The sequence below is a fragment of the Mauremys mutica genome, chromosome 14 (assembly GCF_020497125.1).
Source record: "Mauremys mutica isolate MM-2020 ecotype Southern chromosome 14, ASM2049712v1, whole genome shotgun sequence".
NCBI classification, from domain to species: Eukaryota; Metazoa; Chordata; order Testudines; family Geoemydidae; genus Mauremys; species Mauremys mutica.
This window is the reverse complement of record NC_059085.1, coordinates 42,846,401-42,868,881: the sequence shown is the minus strand read 5'-3', so window position 1 is coordinate 42,868,881 and position 22,481 is coordinate 42,846,401. Positions and strand designations below refer to the sequence as shown.

The 22,481-nt window shown below is 58.2% G+C and overlaps 1 protein-coding gene across 5 annotated transcripts in view; it reads right to left on the bottom strand.

Moving 5' to 3' along the window:
* Window positions 1-22,481, bottom strand: part of CDH15 (cadherin 15) — a 27,382-nt gene extending 4,901 nt beyond the window's left edge. For 2 of the 5 annotated variants that reach the window (XM_044987809.1, XM_044987812.1), the window contains exons 1-9: window positions 22,350-22,481; window positions 7,819-7,980; window positions 6,736-6,891; window positions 6,308-6,452; window positions 3,076-3,236; window positions 2,553-2,681; window positions 2,167-2,352; window positions 1,298-1,551; window positions 15-157 (exon numbers count right to left, since the gene is read on the bottom strand). In XM_044987809.1, coding sequence (XP_044843744.1) covers window positions 15-157; window positions 1,298-1,551; window positions 2,167-2,352; window positions 2,553-2,681; window positions 3,076-3,236; window positions 6,308-6,452; window positions 6,736-6,891; window positions 7,819-7,980; window positions 22,350-22,403 — 1,390 coding nt within the window. In that variant the 5' untranslated portion in view covers window positions 22,404-22,481. Of the gene's footprint in view, window positions 1-14; window positions 158-1,297; window positions 1,552-2,166; window positions 2,353-2,552; window positions 2,682-3,075; window positions 3,237-6,307; window positions 6,453-6,735; window positions 6,892-7,818; window positions 7,983-8,844; window positions 8,929-9,073; window positions 9,199-14,651; window positions 14,766-22,349 lie in introns of those variants that run through there. The other 3 variants (XM_044987813.1, XM_044987810.1, XM_044987811.1) reach the window with 3 other exon arrangements.

Here is a 22,481-nt window from a genome sequence, read left to right as displayed (position 1 = left end):
TGCCCCCAGCTCACCATTATCGCTGGCCAGGATGACAGCGGTGTAGCAGCTGCCCTGCAGGAAGGGCGAGCGGCCTGGCAGCGCCCGCTTGGTCTGCACCCTCCCGGAGCGCGGGTCCAGCAGCAGCCAGTCGGCCGGGTCGTAGGCCAGGGAGTAACTGCAGGCAGAGACACCAAGTTATTTGCCTAGGCAACCAACCCAAACCTCTCGGGGGGCATCCCGGGAGCCCTGCCCGCCCCTGGCATGAGCAGCTGGCGGCGGGGAGGCGGAGAAGGAAAGCGTCACATCCCTGCTAAATGGTGGTAAAACAATGTCAGAGCGGGCTCAGGAGGCACCTCTGTCCCCACCGCCACCAGGTAAAGCCAGAGCTCGTAGCTGCCTAGAGACAGCAGCCTGGCTGCCAGGAACCTGAGCAGCAGCACGTGAAAGCTACACGTCCTTGGTTTGCCTTTATGGCATCGTCTCGATTGTTTATCTATATGGTTTCCGGCTGGTTCTTTACTTGTTTCTGTCTATTGCAGAGCTAATTTGTGCAAGGTTTAAATCAAGGCAGGTGGTGGGTGTTGCTGGGCTCTGCAGCATGTTAGGCTTGGGCAAAGGATTGCCCTGTAATACGTCAGTTTAAAATGACTGCTAAGGGAGAGCTAAGGAGGACTCAAGCTTAACTATAGAAAGTGGGGTCCAAAAGGAAGGTCTTTGGCACCAACTCCAGACACAGCCCAAGATCGGAGCAGCCAGACCTCAACACGCTGCCAGTTGTACCGTGCAGACGCTGGAGGAGCCCCGGGCGAGCTGATCCTGACTGACCACCGGGAAACGGTCACTTGCCGCGTGGGTTCTGGGGGGTAACTGTTAACACCTAGCCGCTAAGCGTAAGGCTCTTTCCCCGGCACACGGCCCCGCAAGCCTGCAGGGGATCATGCCCTGAGCCCTCGCAATCGGGTAACGGTGGAGGTGCCCTAGAGTGGGCGGGTAACACCCCACCCAGAGCCAGCGCCAAGCCAGAGGAGTTGCAACCTGCATGGCAGAGCACTGAGCCTGATCTCCCAGCCCCTGCCAGCCTGTCTGATGGGGGCTTCCCCACCCAGGGCTCCTGCAGACCAGCGCGCCAGCCCCTGCCTCAGCAGCCCCTGCAGCCCAGCTGGTGCCTCCACTCGGTGCGTGCTAAGGGCCAAGTTCCCCAGCCTCATACCACCCGCTGGTCCCCAGCCCCTGGCACTGTGTCCAGGCTGCTCCCAGGGGCTCTGCCAGGGCTCCTGGGGGCGCAGGTGGTGCTGGCCCCTGGTGGGGGGCTCACCTGAGGGCCTGAGGCTGGCGGGTGTCGGGGTCGCTGGCGCTGAAGGTGGTGAGCTCGGTGCCGGGCGGTGCCCCCTCCTCCACACTGACCAGCCGGGGGTTCTCGGGGAAGAAAGGTGCCTCGTTCACGTCCTGAACCTGCACCTGCACCATGGCCAGGGCCCGGGTGGTCTGGGGGGCCGATGGGTGCAGCTGGTTCTGGTTCTGGACGGAGACGGTGAGCGTGAAGTGGTCCCGCCCCTCGTGGTCCAGGGCCTGAAAGTGCAGGGGCCGACAGTTGGTCACAGGGAAAAGCGCTAACCCCAGGCCAGCCACCCCAGGATCGTTCTGCACGTGGGCTCCCCACCCCCATGCCCAGGGGCCACTCTGCACATGGGGTCCCCACCCCAGGGATCGCTTTCCAGCGGGGCTCCCCACCCCTGTGCCCAGGGGCCACTCTGCACATGGGGTCCCCACCCCAGGGATTGCTCTCCAGCGGGGCTCCCCACCCCCTGCCCAGGGGTCGCTCTCCAGTGGGGCTCCCCACCCCTACGCCCCAGCAATCACTCTGCACATGGGCTCCCCAACCCTGTGCCCAAGGGCCACTCTGCACATGGAGTCCCCAACCCCCAGGAATCGCTCTCCAGCGGGGCTCCCCACCCCCACGCCCAGGGGCCGCTCTCCGGCCAGGGTTCTGGGCTGGGACATGGCCGGGCTGCTCCCGGGGGCCGTTGGTAAGGAGGGGCAGAGCATGGCCCCTGCACTGAGTGACTCATCTCCAGCTGGGCCCGGGCTGGAGGGAGCAGGGGCCTGGCTGAGGCCTGGGTGCTGGCCAAGCCCCCTGGGGCTGGGAGCAGGGACAGGCTGTGGCCCAGGGTGCTGCCCCCTCACCTTCACCATGGAGAGGACGCCGTCGTTGGTCCGGGGGTCGGTGCGGATGGCGAAGGCCCCGTCCGGGTCACCCTCCAGGATGGTGAATCGCGCCAGCCAGTTGGGGGAGCCGGGCAGGTCCTTGTCGTGCACCAGGAGCCGGCCGATGTCCACGCCACTCGTGTTCTCCAGCACCTCCAGGGAGAACTGCAAGAGAGCAGCCGGGGAACTCACGGCCTGGCACGGCCCACGTTCACATCTCCCCCCGCGTGGGCCAGGATCCTTGTCCCCCCAGCACGGAGCCCACAGAGGGCAGGAAACCCCCCCACCCACGGCCATGCAGTGAGTCAGACTGGCCCCTAGGCATCCTGCACCCCGTCCCCCCAGCCGCTGGCCCGGCTCCCTACCTCCGGCTTGGTGAACTCGGGCGGGTTGTCGTTGATGTCGTCCACGTAGATCACGGCTGTGGCTGTGGTGGTGAGGCCGTCGCCCGACATGTCGGCCACTTGGAGAGTCAGGTTATACACACTCACCACCTGGGGAGGAGGGAGTCAGCTACTTGCTTATCTGCCAGGGCCAGGGCCAGGGCCAGCCCTTCCCCCCACCCCCCAGTGCCCTGGACCCCTGGAGAGGGGCAATGCCCCGCGTTACCCAGCCAGAGCCTGCCCAACCCACCCCTCATTGGCCTGAGTTAGCTCACATCTGCGCCCTGGTGCACAGTCTGTTATTCATGCCCTGGGTCTGTCCCAGCAGGGCTCTGCTAGTCTTGCCCAGGGGCTGCCCACAGGTAGCCCGAGCACACTGGGCTTGGTTGCCACTCAGCATACCACTGATTGAGTGCAGTCAGGCGGGCCCCCAGCCTGCCGTGTGCCTGCAGAGACGTGCCCCCGAGCCAGGCAGCAGGGACTCCCAGCCCACAAGGCCCATTACCTCGCGGTCCAGCCCCACTTGCACGGTGCGGATCTCGCCTGTGGTCTCATTGATGCTGAAGAGCCCGGCGGAGCCCTGCTCCAGGATGGAGTATCGCAGGGCTGCATTGTCCGTGTCGGGGTCATCAGCGTCTGTGGCTTCTGCCTTCAGCACATAGGTGCCTGCGATCAGAAATACACCATGGGTGTAGAACCATAGAAATGTCGGGCGGGATGGGACTGGGAAAGGTCAGGCCCTGGCGCTGTGGCAGGGCCAAGTAAATCTAGACCATCCCGGACAGGTTGTCACACCTGTTCTTAAAAACTTCCAATGACGGGGAGTCTACAACCCCTTTGGAAGCCGACTCCAAACAACTCGGAGAGGTAGAAACTTTTTCCTAATGTCTCACCTAAATCTTCCTTGCTGCAGATTAAGCCCATCACTTCTCCTCCCTTCAGTGGACATGGAGAACAACTGATCCCCGTCCTCTTCAGAACAACCGTAACGTATTTGGAGACTGTTACCAGGTCTCCCCTCAGTCTCCTTTTCTCAAGACTAAACATACCCAGTTTTTTAAACCTTTCCTCCTAGGTCAGGTTTTTCTGAATCTTTGATCATGTTTGTTGCTCTTCTCTGGACGCTCTCCAATTTGTGCACATCTTTTCTAAAGTGCGACGCCCAGAATTGGACACAGTTCTCCAGCTAAGGGGCACAGGTACCGCCCGTGTCTTACATACAACACTCCTGCTAATACACACCAGTATGACATTAGCCTTTTCCACAGCTCTAGCACATTGTGGACTCATATTCACCCTCAACCCCAGGTCCTTTCAGCAGCATGACCACCTGGCCAGATAGTCCCCAGTTTGTAGCTGTGCATTTGATTGTTTCCTTTCTACGTGTAGTACTCTGCACTTGTCTATATTGAATTTCATCTTGTTGATTTTAATTCTGTCTGCCAAAGTGCTTGAAACTCCTCCCAGCTTGGGTTACTCTGCAAGTTTTATAAGCCTATTCCACCCACTGTCCAAGTTATCAATGAAACTATTGCATAGGACCGGACACAGGACAGACCCATGTAGGACTCCGTTAGATACCTCCACCCTGTTTGACAGTGAACCATTGATAACTACGCTTTGAGTGAGGTCTTTCAGCCACTTGTGCACCCACCTTATAGTAATTTCACCTAAGCCCACACCTTGCCTGGGCAACAAAAATGGCAGATGAAATTCAGTGTTGATAAATGTAAAGTGATGCCTGTTGGAAAACAGAATCCCATCTATACATGTTCTTATCTTAACTAAATATTCTTAACCTGTTCTTTCCCTCTTTTGGCTTGTGACCCTTCCCCCCTTGTTGTCAATATTAATTATGTTGAATATCTGGTCACCATTAGCTTTTCTCAGTCACGATTGAAGCACAATAGGCATTAAACATCTCAGCCATTTAGATGTCATCAGTTGTTCGTGCTCCTTCCCCACTAAGTGGAGGCCCTACATGTAACTTCAGCTTTTTCTTGCTCCTAATGTTTGTAAAGACCCTCCTCTTACGTCCCTTGCTAGGTGTAACTCATTTTGTGCCTTAGCCTTTCTCATGTTGGCCCTACATAAGAACATAAGAACAGCCAGACTGTATCAGCCCAAAGGTCCAGCTTGCCCAGGATCCTGTTGTGATGAAGTGGGACTGTTCTTAATGTTTCCTCTGAATACAGTGTGGGTGCCTCAGTTTCCCCAAGGCATTTCTGAAGTCTCCAGTGTGCATAAATGGCTGACACTCTGTCTCCTGGCAATAAATGGCCAGGGCCCTTCCCCCCTGCAAGGGGCTGGCTAAAGGAGAACAAAAAGATCAGGTGACCTCCTGGCCCAGGAAAGAGACAAAGCCCAGAGAGGAGGGGCTGGAGGGGGTTTCAGTTTGGGGCTGGCTGGGGACGGGAAGTGAGGGCAGACGTGGGGGTCTGCCTCACTGGGCCCCAGAATGGACCCGGCCGAGGGGTCCTGTTCTCTGTACCTACAAGCTCTGTTTTAGACCGTGTTCCTGTCATCTAATAAACCTCTGTTTTACTGGCTGGCTGAGAGTCACGTCTGACTGCGAAGAGGGGGTGCAGGACCCTCTGGCTTCCCCAGGACCCCGCCTGGGCAGACTCACTGTGGGAAGCACATGGAGGGGCAGAGGATGCTGAATGCTCCAAGGTCAGACCCAGGAGGTGAAGCCGTGTGAGCTTCTTGCCCTGAAGACAGTCTGCTCCAAGGGAGAGGAGGCTCCCCAAAGGCCTGATTGGCTTTGTGAGGAGCAGTTCCAGAGCATCGCCCGGTGACTCCGTGACACCTGTCTTCCAACAGTGGCCAATGCCAGGTTCCCCAGAGGGAATGAACAGAACAGGGAATCAGCAAGTGATCCATCCCCTGTCGCTCATTCCCAGCTTCTGGCAAACAGAGGCTAGGGGCACCATCCCTGTCCATCCTGGCTAATAGCCATTGATGGACTGATCCTCCATGAACTTATCTAGTTCTTTTTTTAATCCTGTTATAGTCTTGGCCTTCACAACATCCTCTGGCAAGGAGTTCCACAGAGTGACAGTGCATTGTGTGAAAAAATATGCCCTTTTGTTTGTTTTAAACCTGCTGCCTATTGATTTAATGTGGTGACCCCTAGTTCTAGTATTATGAGGAGTAAATAACTCTCTCTTATTTACTTTCTCCACACCAGTCATCATTTTATAGACCTCAGTCATATCTCCCCTTAGTCGTCTTTTTTCCAAGCTGAAAAGTCCCAGTCTTAAGCTCTCCTCATATGGCAGCTGTTCCATATCCCTAATAATTTTTGTTGCCCGTTTCTGAACCTTTTCCAATTCCAATATATCTTTCCTGAGATGGGGCGACCACATCCGCACTCAGTATTCAAGACGTGGCCGCACCACGGATTTATATAGAGGCAATATGTTATTGTCTGTCTTATCTACCCCTTTCTTAATGATTCCCAACATTCTGTTCACTTTTTTGACTGCTGCTGCAAAGTGAGTGAATGTTTTCAGAGAACTGTCCACAGTGACTCCAAGATCCCTTTCTTGAGTGGTAACAGCTAATTTAGACCCCATCATTGTACATGTATCGTTGGGATTATGTTTTCCAATCTCCCTACAGGCTGGTGCTGTGTCTTTGTGCTCCTCCTTAGCTATGTGCTCATACTTCCGTGTTAGATTTGTGCCAGACCGGTGAATGCCAGGCCCTGGCAGGCTCACACCAAAGGCACCCACCTGGGACGGCTCCCTCCACCACGTGCCCCGTGAAAACGTCCTGCTGGAACAGGGGCCGGTTGTCGTTCTGGTCCACCACAACAATCTCCAGGTCGGTGGGGTCTTCCAGGGTTGCGCCCCCCAGGTCCAGAGCAAAGGCCCTCAACTGGGCACAGGGCAGAGAACAGGCATCAGCCACAGCTCCCAGTTCCTTACCCACCACCAGACAATAGCACACTTCACTGCTGACTTACTGGCTCCACGGCTGTGCCAGTCCCAGCTGCTGCCAGCAGGAGGCGCTGTAGGGTATGACTGGTCATGCTGGCTCTAGAGAGATCACACCTGTCCCATGCCAGGCTCCCAGCAGGAGGCACTGAGTGTGTGTGTGTGTGTGTCACACAGCAGCAAAGGCAGAGGAGGCCGAGCTGCGTGCAGGGAGGGGCCCTTACCCGGAAGCGGTCGTTCTTCTCCCGGTCCAGCATGGTGTTGAGGAAGACCTTCCCGCTCAACTTGTCAATGGAGAAGATGCCCAGGGGTTCCTCATCCACGCCCGGCCCCTTGATGCTGTAGATGACGCCCCCAGGCAGCTGCTTATCCGACTTGATCTGCCAGAGTGTGAAAATAAACCCACAGGGCTGGCAACCTCTCGCCCCTCACCCATCCCCAGCCAGGCCCCCTGGGACGAGCGCAGGCCCAGCCATTCTGGGAGCAAGAGGTCTAGGGGTGGGCGGCTGCCTGGATCGGCCCGTGAGCCACCCAGCCGCAAGGCGTTACCAGCAGCCAGGGATGCCCAGCACATCACCGGAAGGCGGGCTCAGGCTGGGTGAGGGCGTGACTCAGTGTGTGTGTGTGTGTAAGTCTGGGAGGGAGTGGGAATGGGTGTGTGCACCTGCAATAGTGCATGTGTGTGTGGTAGTGGAAGTGTGGGAGAGAGTGGATGTGTGCCTGTGCAAAGGTGGATGGGTGTGTGTGAAATGGTGAATGGGTGTGTATGCATACAATGATTGTCCATATGTGATGGTGTGTGGAGGTGGATGTGAGTAGTGGATGCGTGTGTGTGATGGTGGATTGGGGGGGATGCATGTGTGTGTGATGGTGGATGGTGGCTGCGTGTGAATGGGGGATGTGTGTGTGTGTGATGGTGGATGGATGTGGATGCGTGTGTGTGTGATGGTGGCTGCATGTGAATGGTGGTGGGGTGCGTGTGCAGTTGTAGGTGTGTGTGTACATGATGGGAGGGCTGGGTGTGTGTCTGACACAATTTTGGGAGGGCGCAGCCCAGGAGGGAGGGCCAACCTACATCCCTGCCCCTATAGCCTGGATGCTGGGTGACCCCTGAGGTGAGAAGAAGCCCTGTCTACATTTTTCTGCCTCTGTCCTCCCCATGTCTGATGCCCCAGAGCTGCCCTTGCCAGGCCGAGCGGGGGGGAGCCTGGCCCGCACCCTACCCAGCCCAGCTCCGGAGCTCTGGAGCCCTGGGCCGTTGCAACCCCTGCCGTAGGCTGCTCAGGCCGGGCTGGGGCAGCACGTACCTGCACAAGGAGGTGGGGGATGCGCTTGTGGTTCTCGGACACGCTGATGGGTGGGATCACCCAGGCCCTCTTCACCCTGCTGGGCCCAGCTTGCTGTCGCCACGGATACAGGACCAGGGGGCTGGCGGGGAGGCCAGCCTCCCCCTGGGAGAGGTTGATGCCCTGTTGGGACAGAGGCTGAGGTCAGGTCATCCCACCGGTCACCCCAGCTGCTGCTTGCTGGCTCCCCCGCCCCGGCCTGCCCTCCCCTCCTGGGCAGAAGGCAGTGGGAGTGGCAGTCGGTCATTGCCCCACCTGGGTATTTGGTGAGGGCATGGAACGAGTGATAGCCACGGTTCGGATCCCGGGGCTCAGAGAGGAGCCAATGGCCCTGGGATTTCTCTGAGGTGACGGTCGCTGCCCCATCTCCTGCAGGAGCCAACGCCAGCTCTGCAGGCTGGGTGTGGCGGGGAGGCTCTGAGTTGAGGCTGGTCTCCTCCCCACTCAGGCTGTGCTGCCAGCAGTGAAGGGGGCACATGGCTCCAGAGCATGGGGATGCAAGGCAATCCCACCCTCGCACTCAGCCCTGCTCCCCGCCCAGCGCTGGTGGTGGGGGCTCTTCCCAGGGGTAAGGCTGCAGCAGCACCTTGTGCCAATTTGGGGCCTGTGACAGGCAATGCCCCGCTCCTCCTGGGGGATTCCCCTCGCCCAGGGTTTCCTCTCTGCAGAGGTGGACCCCTCTCTCCCGATCCACAGGACTGCACTGTTTTGGACAGGTAAGGGCTGCCGGAGGCGACAACACCGCTGGCTGAGAACGCAGCAGGCTGGCTGTCAGAATCCTTGAGACACCCATAGGGACACCCCAGCACAAGAGCCCCTGGCTATTCTTAGGCACCGATTGTGGAATTTCCCTGCAAGGGGCGCACACATTCCTACATGCTGTGCACGCAAACAGCTGCAGTACTGTAACCGAATGCTAGTCTGCATTGTACTGTTCTGCTACTGGGTGCTGGAACTGTGTGAAAATACTTTCTTTTAAGCTAATCTTAGCCACACCTGTCAGCGCATCAAAGGCTCGTGTGACAGACACATCTGGTGTGCATAAGCAGGCTCTGTAGCCGGTCCATATCCGGCACAGAAATACATGACATGGTGTCAGAAGTAAATTCAGAACAGAAAGAAAACAGCAACCAAGGCTGCAAACAAAAGGAACAAAGCGAGAAAGGTTGCAGGGTCTCATACGCATACCACTAAGTCCCAGAGACCTGCAGCTTTGACAAACCTTCAGACTGGAAAGAAGCTTTCGCATTACAAGCCAGCCCCACAACGAAACTGAAGCTATCTGGGTATCGTCTCTGATTTATGCCATGGGGAAGCAGGCAGAGCATAGCTTTAGATCCTTTGCCCTTGTTGGAAGATAGTCACTAAGACGACAAGGAAAGGGGTCTGGCTATGTGAGACGCACACTGTGCACCTCAGAGAAATGGGCGTTATGCCAGAGCACATTGTCCCCAGCGAACTCAAGGACCAGGAGAAAATGTTAACTGGTTTACATGAGCTGAAAACTGTGATTTGGGAAATGCAAAACCTGAAAATAGCCCAAACAGGCTGGCTAACCGATTAAAACCTTGTGCAGCAGGTACAACTGAAGAGGGATGTAACCTAGCCACAGAGAGCAAAGCCCCCTCAGCGTGAGACAGGAAACCCAAGGGCAACGTGCGAAACGTGAAAAACAAGAAACTAGCTTAGAAGCTGTTAACAGCCGCAGCATGCGCGCTAACAGGCACTGCCGTGCGCCCCCTGCGGCAAGGAGAGCCCTCCCTGGCATGTCCGTCGGTCACAGAGATGGGCTGGTCACACCGTACAGCCCACACATGCTCATCCTAAGGCCCTTTCGTGCTCCGCCAGGTATGGCCGAGGTGAACTTAAATAAGTGCCGCCTACTGGCTGAACAGTATAATACCGATTAGAATCCCATGACACTCCCAGACTAAGGGGAACCAATTCCAGCCCACATGCGCAAGGTGTGGGAAAAGTCTAGCCGGACGGAGATCCGTGCTGTAACACAGGCACGGAATATGGACAGTTTGCAGCTGTTTGCAGCACCAAAGCATTCAGGCAGCTGACTCGGCTCACCGACAATCAAGAGCCATTGTTTCTGGGATTCTGCCATTGTGATGCCTTAGAGCCTGCCTGGAGAGGGCAGCTGAATATTCATGGCAAGACAATTGACTTTAAAATTGACTAAAGAAGCTGATGTCACAGAATCCCCTCAGAAGGGATTTACAATCCCCCTCTAAAGCAGCAGTCACCTGACTAGCCCTGGAAGGATTCTGAACTGCATGGGCCAGTTCACCACTGAAACAATGTACAAAGAGAAAAGCTATGTGTTCAGAGTGTATGTGATCGAAGGACCACAGGCCTCCAGCCTTCTTAGCCGCAGCATGGCAGCCAAGAAGGGCCCACTGAGAAAGGTGGAGGAATGTGTTAGAATATTTTTTGATATTGGTGTTTTGAAAGGTGATCCAATACCAATAACCCTAGAGACACTGTGAGTACACCTCGCAGGATTCCTATGTGGATCTTAAAAGACTTAATGACGCAGCAGTGGAAGATAACATGGGACGACTTCCGCCCCAAAGGGAAAGCAGCTACAGTGTTCTCCAAGCTGGACGCCTCAAGTGGATTCTGGCAAATTCCTTTAGCCAAATAAAGTGCTAAACGGACTACATTGATCACACCCTTCGGGAGATTTTTGCTTTAGCAGATTACTTTATGGGACACAGCAGTGTCCCATAGACTTGCCAGAGAAAGATGGCAGAACTGTTACTGAACTTAAGTGGAGCTGTTTTCATGGGTGATATTCTGATAGATGGCTCTTGGATGGAAGAATACACCAAAACCCGCAACGAAATGCTAAGCCTAATCAGTCAGTCTGAGCTGAAGCTAAACAAGGAAAAATGCATTTTCCACCTATTCCAAATCAAGATTTTGGGACAGACAATAAGGCCAGAACCATTCCTAGCCCTGAGAAAGTAACAGCAATTTGAGAATTGAATGCACCAGCTAATGTACCAGAACTGAGATGTATACTGGGGATGGTAAATTACCTTGGGTCAACACCTACAAGACCTTTCTACAGTGACAGAACCACTGAATGAACTGTTGAAGTCCAACTCATCTTGGCTATGGGGGAAAAATCAAGAAATTGCTTCCAAAAAGGTAAAAGAAATGAACTGAACAGCTCCAGTTCTTCAGTACTACAGTGTGAACAAACCCACAATGGTCAGTGCAGATGTGAACAGCTGCGTGGTGCATTGTTGTAACATCAGGCCTTTCAGTGGAAGCCAGATGCATTTTGTTCTCGCACACTCACAGAAGCAGAAAAACAACATGCACTGATTGAAAAGGAGCCTGTCAAGTGTATGGGCATATGGGAACTTGTACAGATACTGCGCAGGCTGGATTAGTTTACAGATAATAGACCATAAACTGCCTTGTTACCGTCATCAGCAGAAAAGACCTGGATCAAGCACTGCTGAGATGCCAGCATATATTGATAAGGTTCATGCAATTTAGCCCAATTGCTAAATATGTTCCTGGGAAAAATCTGGTCGTAGCAGACACTCTGTCACAGAGCCCAGCATTGCACCCAACTACCTGTGAGCTCAAAGATGACGTAAAGGTGTCCATGAATGCTATGGACACATATAGACTAGTGTCAGGAAAGAGACTACGCCAGCCTCAACAGACACGCAACTTCAGGAAGTTCTAAATCTAAAGGACACTAAGGATGTGATAAGCGACTACTTTGTCGTGAGTGGACAATTAAGTGAGTCAAATGGACTCCTGATTAAAGGCAATTGCATTGTAATTCCAAATGAAATGGGAGGAGAAACTTCATCCATGAAGGACATCAAGGATTAACTAATGCCATGAACAGGCCAACCAGTCAGTGTGGTGACAGGGCATCAGTGAGGACCTGAAATATCGGCATGTGACCATTGCCAAGCTAACAGACCAGCACAACACAAAGAACCTTTAATAACAACACCTTAACCAGCCAGACCTTGGATGGGACTAGCTGCAGATTTATGTGAATTCAGACGATGTCATTACTTGGTCATCATGGACTATATTTCTGGTTATATAGAAATAATGTACTTGAAAGATATAACATGTTGCAGTGTTATTGAGAAACTGAAGTGCACTTTTGCTCACTTTGATATTCCAGAACAACTAGTGATGGACAATGGACCACAATCCACTGCAGCAGCATTTAAGTCAGTCTGAATGAAATAGGATTTTGATCATATTACTAGCAGCCCACAGTACCCACAAGCGAATGGAGAGGCTGAGAGAGCTGTACAGGCAGCCAAGAAAATCCTACAGCAGGAAGATCCATTCCTTGCTCCTCTGACTTACAGATCCACACCAATAGCAGCTACTGGCTCTATCGCTGAAGTGGCCAGACATGAAGACTGGGGCCAAATTGAATAAAGAGGTTAAAAGAGCTTATGAACACTCTTACAATGGACATCTGTCAGTTAGAGACCTGCTGGGTCTGGACCCTAGTGGCCATGTGCATAGCTAATCGGATGGGGGAAAAGGCGGAACAACTCCAGCTGTTGTGAAGAAACAGAAGGCAGTGCCCAGCTCCTGTGCAATCGAGACAGACAATGGAGAGTTGAACAGAAGCCAACGACATCTACAGTTCGTCCCCCAGAGAGACCAGTCAACGCAGAACATGGAGACCACGGCAAGTCATTGCACAGCCAGATGGTCCAGTGGTTGCGCGTGCGGGTGGGGTCATTAGCAAACCAGTGCGGTTCAGAGACACCGACCAGCCAGCTGCACGCAGGCTGCAAAGACAGCCTGCTAGTGTAAATATTGGGAAATAATGGCGGGAATGTAGCACTTAAAGGGGGAGAAGTCATGGAATGCTAAACTCGAACACTGTCCAGCCACTAGGTGGCGCTGTTGGTCAAAGATTGTATGTTAAAGGCACCTCTGTCATACCTGGCAGAGCATGAAAGGATCCTAGGCTGGAGGGGACTGGGGTGTCTGAGCAAGCGCCCTAGCCAGCCCATACCCGCTACACGAGCACACGCCAGGCCTGTGCACCGCTACGCGCCCTGTGCACAAACGGCCACAGTCACACGTGCACTCCCACACGCCTGCACACAGATGTAGTCACGTGCACCACGAGACACCCCTCACAGAGCCCATTACCCCAGCCCAGAGAGTCTCTCCTCCCCCCACCACCTGCCATAGAGCACCCAGGGGAAAAAATTAACAGGAGTTTAGCACCCACGGGCACCCTCCCTGCCCTGTACCTCCCGCCCACCGCGATCAGCTGTTTGGTGGCATGCAGGAGTCGCTGTGGGGGGAGAGGGGATGAGCAGGGATGAGCTGTGCTTTGGGGAGGGGGTGGAAGTGGGCGGAAGCAGGTGGGGTGGGGGTGGGCAGGGGCGGGGCAGGGTTTGGGGGGAAGGGGTGGGGTGGAGCAGGGGTGGGAAGATGTGGAGTGGGGGGGAGGGATTTGAACATCCCTAGGGCCCAGAGGAAGCTGGCGCCTGCGCCACCTGCCGCCCCCAGCCTTTCCTTGGTGTCAGCATCCAGCTCAGCCCCTGACCCCTGTGTCCAGGCTGAAACCACCGTCCAGGCAGGAGGCGAGTGGCAGGATCTAGAGCAGCTGCTGCCGAGACATCACAGCCATGCATCTCTGGAAACACAAGAGCCCTTTGTGGTGGGGCTTCAGGGAGCAGCTGCGTGGGCCTGTGGGAGGTGGAGGGGTCTGGAGGGGCCCTTTGGGTTTCAGGAAGGATGGGGGCTGGAGGAGGAGGCTTTCTCCGGCTCTCACAGGGCAACAGGGGAATAGCAAAGAGAGGAGATGTGATCGGGGCCAGACTCTGGCCTCAGTCCCCCTGACCCAGGAGCCTGCAGCCCAAGGCCCTGGCAGCACCTAGTGATGCTGATCGAGGGGCATGCCTGGCACAGGCACGTGAGCAGACAGCGCCTCTGGCGGCTGAAGCGTCCCTTGTCATAGGCAAATGATGCTCTTGGTGGGGAATTTGTGAGCTGCCTGCAGGGGGCCTCGCTGGGTCTGTTGCACATGAGCATGATGGGTGTGCTCCTTGCACACACACCATGCAGGCTGCACCATGCTTGGGTGTGTACTGCCCCCAGGCAAGTGTAGCAGGAATTCTGGGCAGGTGTGTGACTGGGCACTGCATGTATGTAGAATGTGAACTGCATGCTGTGTGTGTGTGTGTGTGTGTGTGTGTGTGAGTGTGAGTGAGAGAGAGAGAGAGAGATCGATCTGGGGTGTGTGTGTGTGTGTGTGTGTGTGTGTGTGTGTGTGTGTGTGAGTGAGAGAGAGATCTGGGGTGTGTGTGAGAGCGCTGGTGTGTGATGTGTGTGTGCTGCAGGTTTCTGAGAGTGTGTGTGTGTGTGTGTGTGTGTGTGTGTGTCACGTGCGAGTGATCCGGGGTGTGTGTGAGAGTGCTTGTGTGTGCTGCAGGTATCTATGTGTGTATGTGTGTGTGTGCGCGTGTGCCCAGGCCAGTGTGGGTGGGGTTGCTGCGATGAGGCAGCGGTGGGTGCTGTTCCGGGTGCCCAGTGCCCACAAGGACTGGTCTCCCGCCCATCACAGCACCAGACTGAGACCCCCACAGCTCATTTCTCGGGCTGAAGCGAATGGCTCCTGCTCCAGCCAGACTCGGGGTCGGGGGTAGGGTGACCACATATCCCGATTTTATAGGGACAGTCCCGATTTTTGGGTCTTTTTCTTATATAGGCTCCTCTTCCCCCCCACCCGCTGACCCGATTTTTCGTATTTGCTGTCTGCTCACCCTAGTTGGGGGCCCCCGTTGCTCAGCTGGGCAGAAGAGGGAACACATCGATCTTGGGTTCCCACAGGCCCCAGGGGACGGCCAGGGCGGGGAGGGCACAGACAGCGTCAGTCCCGCTGGCTATAAATAGAGGCAAGTGCCTGGGTGTGTGCTGGGAACACGCTGCCAGGATCGCAGGCAGCTGCGGGCAACCTCGGGGCTTAACCCGGGGGTTTAAGCAGAGAATTCAAATAAATCTAAAGGCGAGTGGAATTCAGGGGGCCCGCAGCACGGAGCCTGGGAGCAACCTCCGGCTCCCTTCCCCCACTTGGGGCAATGGGGCCTGCGCTCCGCTGCCTTGGCAACTCAGAGCCCCCCCTTGGGGCGGGCAGGAGATGGAAACCCCCCATACAGGTATTTGCTGAGGATTCACTGTTCCTGACTGGACCCCACCCTCCCCCATGGGGCTTTAACAAAGTTGAGAGAAAAGAAAGAACAAACAGCACTGGAGAGTCAGATGCTGGACAGGATCCCCCCTTTCAGCTCTGCTGGTGCCCCTCACTCCTGATCCGTAGCCCCCATTATCCCAGTCCCGTGCCCCCCAACGCTGCCAATGCCCCTCAGCCCTGATCCATAGCCCCCATTATCCCAGTCCCGTGCCCCCCAACTCTGCCAATGCCCCTCAGCCCTGATCCATAGCCCCCATTATCCCAGTCCCGTGCCCCCCAACTCTGCCAATGCCCCTCACTCCTGATCCATAGCCCCCGTTATCCCAGTCCCGTGCCCCCCAACGCTGCCAATGCCCCTCACTCCTGATCCACAGCCCCCGTTATCCCAGTCCCGTGCCCCCCAACTCTGCCAATGCCCCTCAGTCCTGATCCACAGCCCCCATTATCCCAGTCCAGTGCCCCCCAACTCTGCCAATGCCCCTCAGCCCTGATCCGTAGCCCCCGTTATCCCAGTCCCGTGCCCCCCAACTCTGTCAATGCTCCTCAGCCCTGACCCACAGCCCCCGTTAATCCAGCCCATGCCCCCCTCAGCCCTAACTCACAGCCACCCTTCCCCAGCTAGTCCAGTCCTGAGCCCCGCGATGCCCTGCAGAGGCCCTGCATTCCTGAGGCGCTGCTCCCTGGTAGTGGCGGCTGCTGGCCCTGCTGCCATGGCACTTAAGACCCAGGAAAGCCTTTTGCTGCTTCACTGACTCATTCCTCCCATTCTAAGCCCATTTTTGGTAAAAAAGTTGCATCTGAGGCTCTTGTTGTTCTGGGCAAAGCCAGGTGGGGCTGGGCACGTGAGTCACAGTGGCTGGGGTCACACTGCCCCGTTTCCCACCGCCAGCCACAGCTTGGGAGCACTGCACGTCCCAGCGCCCCAGAAAAGCCACCGTCCCACCACTGCCACCCCCAGACCCCGCAGCACCAGGGGGGTGTGTGTGTTAAAGAGGGGACGTCCCCCTGGCAAGAAAGCAGCTTGTCCCAAGGGACCCGTCTCCCGAACGCCCTGAGACGAGCTATGCTCACTGACTCAATCACCTCTCCCACGAGAGCCCCCCAGCCAGGGTCTGTGTGCGCAGTGCAATGGGCCCCACCCTGCCCGGGGCTCAGTGGCAGCTGCCAGGGGCCGGGGTGAGGCCTCCCTCGGAGCAGGGCTAACGGGAGCCCAATGGACTCCCGGCTCCTCCAGCCCCTGTGGCTCGCTAAGCACTGCTGTAATGCAAGCACCAGCCGAGCTCCAGCTCAAACGCATCAAAAGCAGGCTGGGGATCCGGAGACGGCCAGCAAGGGGGGCCCAAGCCCTGGCTGGTGCTACCGTACGGCACGTAATAACCAGCAGGCGTACTGCCCCCAACGTGCTGTCCATGCATGGTGCTGCTCCCACGCCGAGCAGGGTGGGGCTGTTGGCGGCGCGTTCTGGGGCCCAGCTGGCTCAGGGCTGCGGGGCCGCCCCCCACCCTCGGCTATCCCATTGCAGGCCAAGCTGGCCGTGCCAGACACTCTGACCCGCAGGTGAGGGGGGTGCTGTTGGCATGACGGGGGCAGTGTGAGCGCGGTTCCTCGTGAGCCAGCGTCCATCCAACCCGATGGGCCAGTCCAGGCCTCGAGGGAGGTGCCGACTGATTCCGCTCCAGAGCTGCCCACTCTGGCAGGGCCGTCGGGGCCTGTCCTGTGGGTGCCCTGGTCCCCAGAGCTCCCAGGCTGGCACCTGGCAGCAGCTCCTGCCTGCCCCCATCCTGCGGGGAGCCCACCCAGGGCTGCAGCCGAACAGAGCCTGGGCTGCCCCCAGCGCTGGAGACGCTGAATGGCTGCCCAGGCCCTTCCCCACGACAGGCTGACTGAGCCACCGCAGTGGGCCTGGGGGTGCTCTCTGGGTACCCACCCAGCTGGAGCAGGCGGGGTGTGCTGGGGCACGCCAGGCAGCTGCTGGCCAGGAGCCCGCTCACACATTCCCTCGGCCTGGGAGAATCGCACAACTGAGACGCTGCAACCACAGTTCCCAGGGTCACAGAGAAGCCACGGAGCCAGGGCCAAGTCCCTTGGCTCCCAGCCCCAACGCCGCTGCGGGCCATGGCCAGGCACGGAGAGCCTCTCTCCAGAGGAGCTGCTAAACACACTGGGTTCTGCTCCTCTGGGAGCGGGCCTGCTCCTCGCAGCACAGACATGGGGCGGGGGGAAGGACCCAGTCGCCTCGTCCTTGGGGCTTATGCACCAGAGAGGGGCCCAAAGCCATCGCACGTCTCCTGTGTGTCGTTGCCAACATGCCATGTTATAACCCGCTGGAGGTTCGACGCCCACAGGCCAAGGAGGTTGGGCCGTGTTTCCTGGCAGGGGGGCATGACGGAGGTGGGGCAGCTTTGCAGAGTCCCATGGCACCCGTTTAGGGCTCAGTATGATGCCCACAGGGTCCTCCTATTGGCGTCAGTGTTGGACTGGGCCTGGCCGTGACTGCACACACCTGTGGGACGTGCCTGGGCACTTGCAGATCGCTGGGGGTTAGCCCGCCATGGCAGTGAGTGTGCGGACAGCTTGGGCGTGTGGTGCACGGACAAGGGACTGAACAGGCGACCCTACGGCTCTGCATGGTAGGTACTGAAATCCAGGCGCAATGGAGGGAACACACAGGCTGGGGATGTTTCTCCCAGCAACAGCAGATGGACCCAACTTGGAGATGCAACACCATGAACCAGAACGCCCCCAGCCACCCATCTCAGGGACACCCTAAGATGGCCACCACCCGCCCTCCAGGGCCCCATCCCTCCCCGGCTCCCACCTTCCCAGGCTGCCTCACTGAGCTCCGGGGGGCGTCTTGGAGTCCTGGGCCTGCCCCACGCCCTGCCTTTGTACTGTGGGGTGAGGCCATGCTGGCGGGGGTGGCTAGCGGGGTCAGCACCTCGGGCGGTGCCACTAGGACACAAGAGGCTGGGCTTTGGCTGTGTCTCTGCTCCCCTGCTGGCCCCCGCCTTAGCTATGAGCCCTCCCCTGGCCACACCTGCTTTTCTACGCGCCGAAGACCAAACGCCCCTTCACCAGGAACTAAGGCAGGGAGCAGGGGGAGGGGAGTTTCCCCCCCCCCAATAATTCAGTTCCTTGCTCAGAGCAGACATTTTTAGAGCTAGCATGAATTTGACCTTTGACCCTTCCAAATAGCAGCCACACACGCTCCCCGCTCAGGCCTGTTTGGGCCCAGCTTGGGATTCCAGTGGGACAGCTGGGCAAACACAGCCCCACACTGGCTATAACCACAAGCTGCATGGACACCCGTCCCACGGAGACACCCCCGCCCCGTCGCACACTCATACCCGGCCCTGCACACCCATCGTCCCCAGCCTGTTAGCCTGGCCCGCTCCATAGCCACACTGCCAGGCGTGGCCAGTGGCCGAGGCCCGGGTCTAGGCAGTGCGTGTGGCAGTACCGTCCTGCCCACTGGATTTTCCTTCGCACTGGAACCCTTCCCGAGGCAGCGAGGCGGGTGGCTAGCAGCCCTCAGCCCCCTGCCCGAGGGAGCTGGAGGGATGGGGCAGCGGGCTGGCTGTGCGGTGAGTGCACTGGGTACCGTCTTGCCTGAATGCAGAGCCCAGCCCTGGGAACGGCCCAGCTCTGCCAGGGCGCAAGCCTGGCTCCCACAGCGCCTCCGCTCCCGGGACAGCAGCCCGGAGGAATGCTGGGAATGGCCTCAGCTGTCCCGAGGGGCCCTATGCCGGGGGGTGTATAAATAGCTGCCATCACTGTCCCCGTGGCTGCAGCGGGGACACGGCAGCTGGGCCAGGCTCACCGTCCTGCCAGGAAGAAGCAGGGACTCCCCGATACTGGGCCACTCTCTGCAGCCTTGGGCTGACTCTGGGGCCATTTGCCTGCCCCCTCCCCCACACTGGAGATATAGGGTCTGTCTACACGGCAGTAAAACACCCACGGCTGGCCCGGGTCAACGGGCTCAGGCTGCAGGGGCTACACAATTACTGTGCAGACATTAGGCCTGGGCAGGAGGCCAGGCTCTGGGACCCTGCGGAGCGGGAGGGCCAGCCATGGGTGTGTATCGTGGTGTAGACATGCCCAGAGAGACCTCCCGTCATGGTGGCTGCAGGAGAGGAAGGGGTTAACGCTGGGCTGGCTGTGTCTGGCCTCACTGACTGGGCAGTTCAGCTTGTTGGTCTGCAGCAGATTGGCCCGGCTGGAATGGCAGGGGGAGGGGAGGGGAGGGGGGGCAGCGGCTGAGGGGCATCGGCAGAGCTGGGTGTAGGGGCGCTGGGGCCTGGGACAGGTGGAGGGGAGCCCGGGTTGGGATTGAGGGGCAGCAGCCAGGCTGTGTGGGGCCCCGCCAACGGCTTTTTCACATTTCACACCTGTCACTGAGCCCCTGGCTGTTGCATGGCCCAGCTGGGCAGCATGACGCACCCACTGCTATGGGGCTGGGCCACCCCCTACCTGGGGTGGGGGGTGGTGGTCTGAGCAGACTCTGGAAGCCCCTTGTGTCAGGGGTGTGTGTGGTGTCCCAGAGCAGGAGGAGACGCGGGTCCCTGGCACATGGTTGGACAGGGGGTGTCATAGACGGTCAGTCTTCACTGGCCCCCCTCTTCTCCAGCCTCCCCAAACCCTCCTCCCATTTGCCAGCCCCGGCACCACCCTCTGGCCGGCACCCACCAGGAGGGGATGGGCGGGAATGGCTTCTCCCTCCCGCTCTATGGGGCACTTTCCCCGCTGCTGGGGGTCAGAGTGCACCCGCTCCTTCCCCTCTGGGGGGACCTGCGGGGCTTAGCCAGCAGCTCCTGCCCCACCTCCATCCGGCACAGCCCTGCCCCAGACCTGGCTCAGCAGGAATCAGCTTTGGAAAACGCTCTTGGTTACATTTCTGGAACAACTGCTAGCAACCTGCCATGATCCCTGCGGCTCCACCAGATCCCCATGGCTTCACCAGCCCTCTCCTCCCCCAGGTCTACCAGATCCTCCCTGGTTCCAACAGACCCCCCAGGTCTACCAGACCCTTCCCGGTTCTACCAGATCCTCGTGGCGCCCCACCAGATCCCCACAGCAGATAGATGCCTCTCCCAGACAGCCAAAGCTCTCCTGCCATGGTTCCTCTGTGCACACGCGTGTGCAGCACAGGAACCCCTCATGAGCGCAGTGGTGCTGCCTGGGTGCTACCGAGAGATTTGGCCATATGGGCGTGTGCCCACGGATAGTCTATGTCACAGTGTGCGTGTGGCAAGCTGACGGTGACTATCTGCACGTGGGAACGCACAGCGCACGGCTGTCTCTGTGGCCGAGGTGACTGGATGCAGGCGTGTGTGTAGGTGACTCTCTGATGGGCCAGGCATGCTGGCACCATGCTCTCCGCTCAGGCCAGGGGTGGGGCTAGCAGGCTCCTGGTGGCTCTGCCGTGCCCACTCCTGCTTCCTGGGTGTGCGCCCAGCTGGGGATCAGGAGCTGTGCAGCGGGGCCATGTGGTGCCAAGTGCCCGGCTCAGCTTATACAGTTCCCTCAGCTCTGCTTTGGCCCAGCTGCCATTCCCTGGGGAGGGGCGGGGCGGAGGGGCCTTGTTTTGACTAGGAACCCTGACTGGAGCCGGCCGGGAGGGAGTGCTCCCGCCAGCTGTCGGCCCACCTGCCTGTCCATCACCAGGGCACTGCCCCTTCTCCCAGCTGCGGAACTGCTCCCAGCCCCGTTAGCCAAAGGAAAGGGAAGCCAGGCTGGAGTGGGGTGAGAGGGAGTTGGGGGCACACTGTGGGATGCTGGGGCCTGGAGGCACAGCAGGATTCTGAGAGGGGGTTAATTGCTCTTTAAGCCCTGTGTCAAATGCCCTTTCCCAGCGGTGTCCTGCCTGGAGAGGAGCCCTAGTGTCTCAGGGCTGGTGCACCACAAACCACTGTGCTCTGTGGCGCCAGGACTGTCTTGGTCTGCGTTTGTACAGCGCCTGGCACCACAGGGTCCTGGGCACTACCGTAATACACCTAATAACGTACAGCACCTGGCACCACAGGGTCCTGGGCATTACCGTAATACACCTAATAACCTACTGTACGTGGCATCACAGAGTCCTGGGCACTACCGTAATATACCTAATAACATACAGTACCTGGGGCCATGGGGTCCTGGGCATTACCATAATACACCTAATAACGTACAGCGCCTGGCACCATGGGGTCCTGGGCTATTACTGGTGCACCTGGGCACAATTAGTAGCGTGCACACACACACACACACACACACACACACACACTGCAGAAGCCTGGAACTGAGGACTCCTTCCAGAACCCCAAAGCCCCAGGCACTGAACACACAACAGCTAACACTACAGGGGGGAATGCGCCCAGGGAAGGAGGGCTCCCACCTGTCAGAGATGCCCAGACACTGTGGTGAGGGCCCCCAATATGAGACCCTGGCCACTAGGGTTAGGGACACTCTGTCACTGCATGGGAAGGGCAGCAGACCTGCACCTGGAGGCGTGACACCTTGAAAGCCCCTTTGCACAGCTATGGTTTCACAACAGCATCAACTGCACAAGAACTGCTGCAGCCTCCTCCCACCCCCAAAATCTCCAGCAGCTGCATTTCCCGGGGGAGGTGGCACCCGGAGCGCCCCCGCCCCCTGCATGCAATATATCCAGTGCATTCAATCCCTTCCCCATATGGGGGCGCCCCACCCCCACCCGTACACAGGATGGGGATGCCAGGAGTCCCCAGAGAACTGGCACAGCGGGGTGAGCCCCCCCCGTCTCCTCCCAGGCTGGCCATGGGCAGAGGTGCTGCTCCTGCTCCACCTGAGCTCCAGACTAGGACTCCTGGTCAATAGGGTTTCTGTTCTGGGCCCCGACCCCGTCTTCTGTGCTCCGCTCTCCTCAGCCCTGGGCTCCATGTGCCGGGACAGCTGTCTGTCCCCCCGCCGCCTTCCCCCACGCTCTGGGAGCAGGGCTCTGGGCTGAGCGTGGCCTTTGGGCAGATTATTTCCCCTCAGGCCCCTCCAGAGCCTGTGGGACTCCCTTCCACACCGTCCTGGTTTAAACCCCTCACAGTCTCGCCATGCAGGGGCTGAGCTGGGGGCCTGGAGACTACCAAGCACCCAGCGCCCCTGGGGGTGATGCTGTGGTTGGATCCCAACCACAGACCTGTGAGCCAGACCGGCTCCATAAACCTCCCTTCGGTGGCCACTGCCGCAGGGCGTGGTGCCACCTGCCGCAGAGCTGGGGCTGGGCATGGACGTCAGCACCTGGACCGCTGCCTGCCCTTACCTGAGCCCAGAGAGGCGTCAGGAGGCAGAAGGCGAGAAGGCAGGAGCTTTCCATCCCGGCCGGCCGGTCCCCGGGCTGGCAGTGTCAGCGCCTCGGGCAGGGACCGCAGGGCTCGGAGTGGGAGCGACTCTC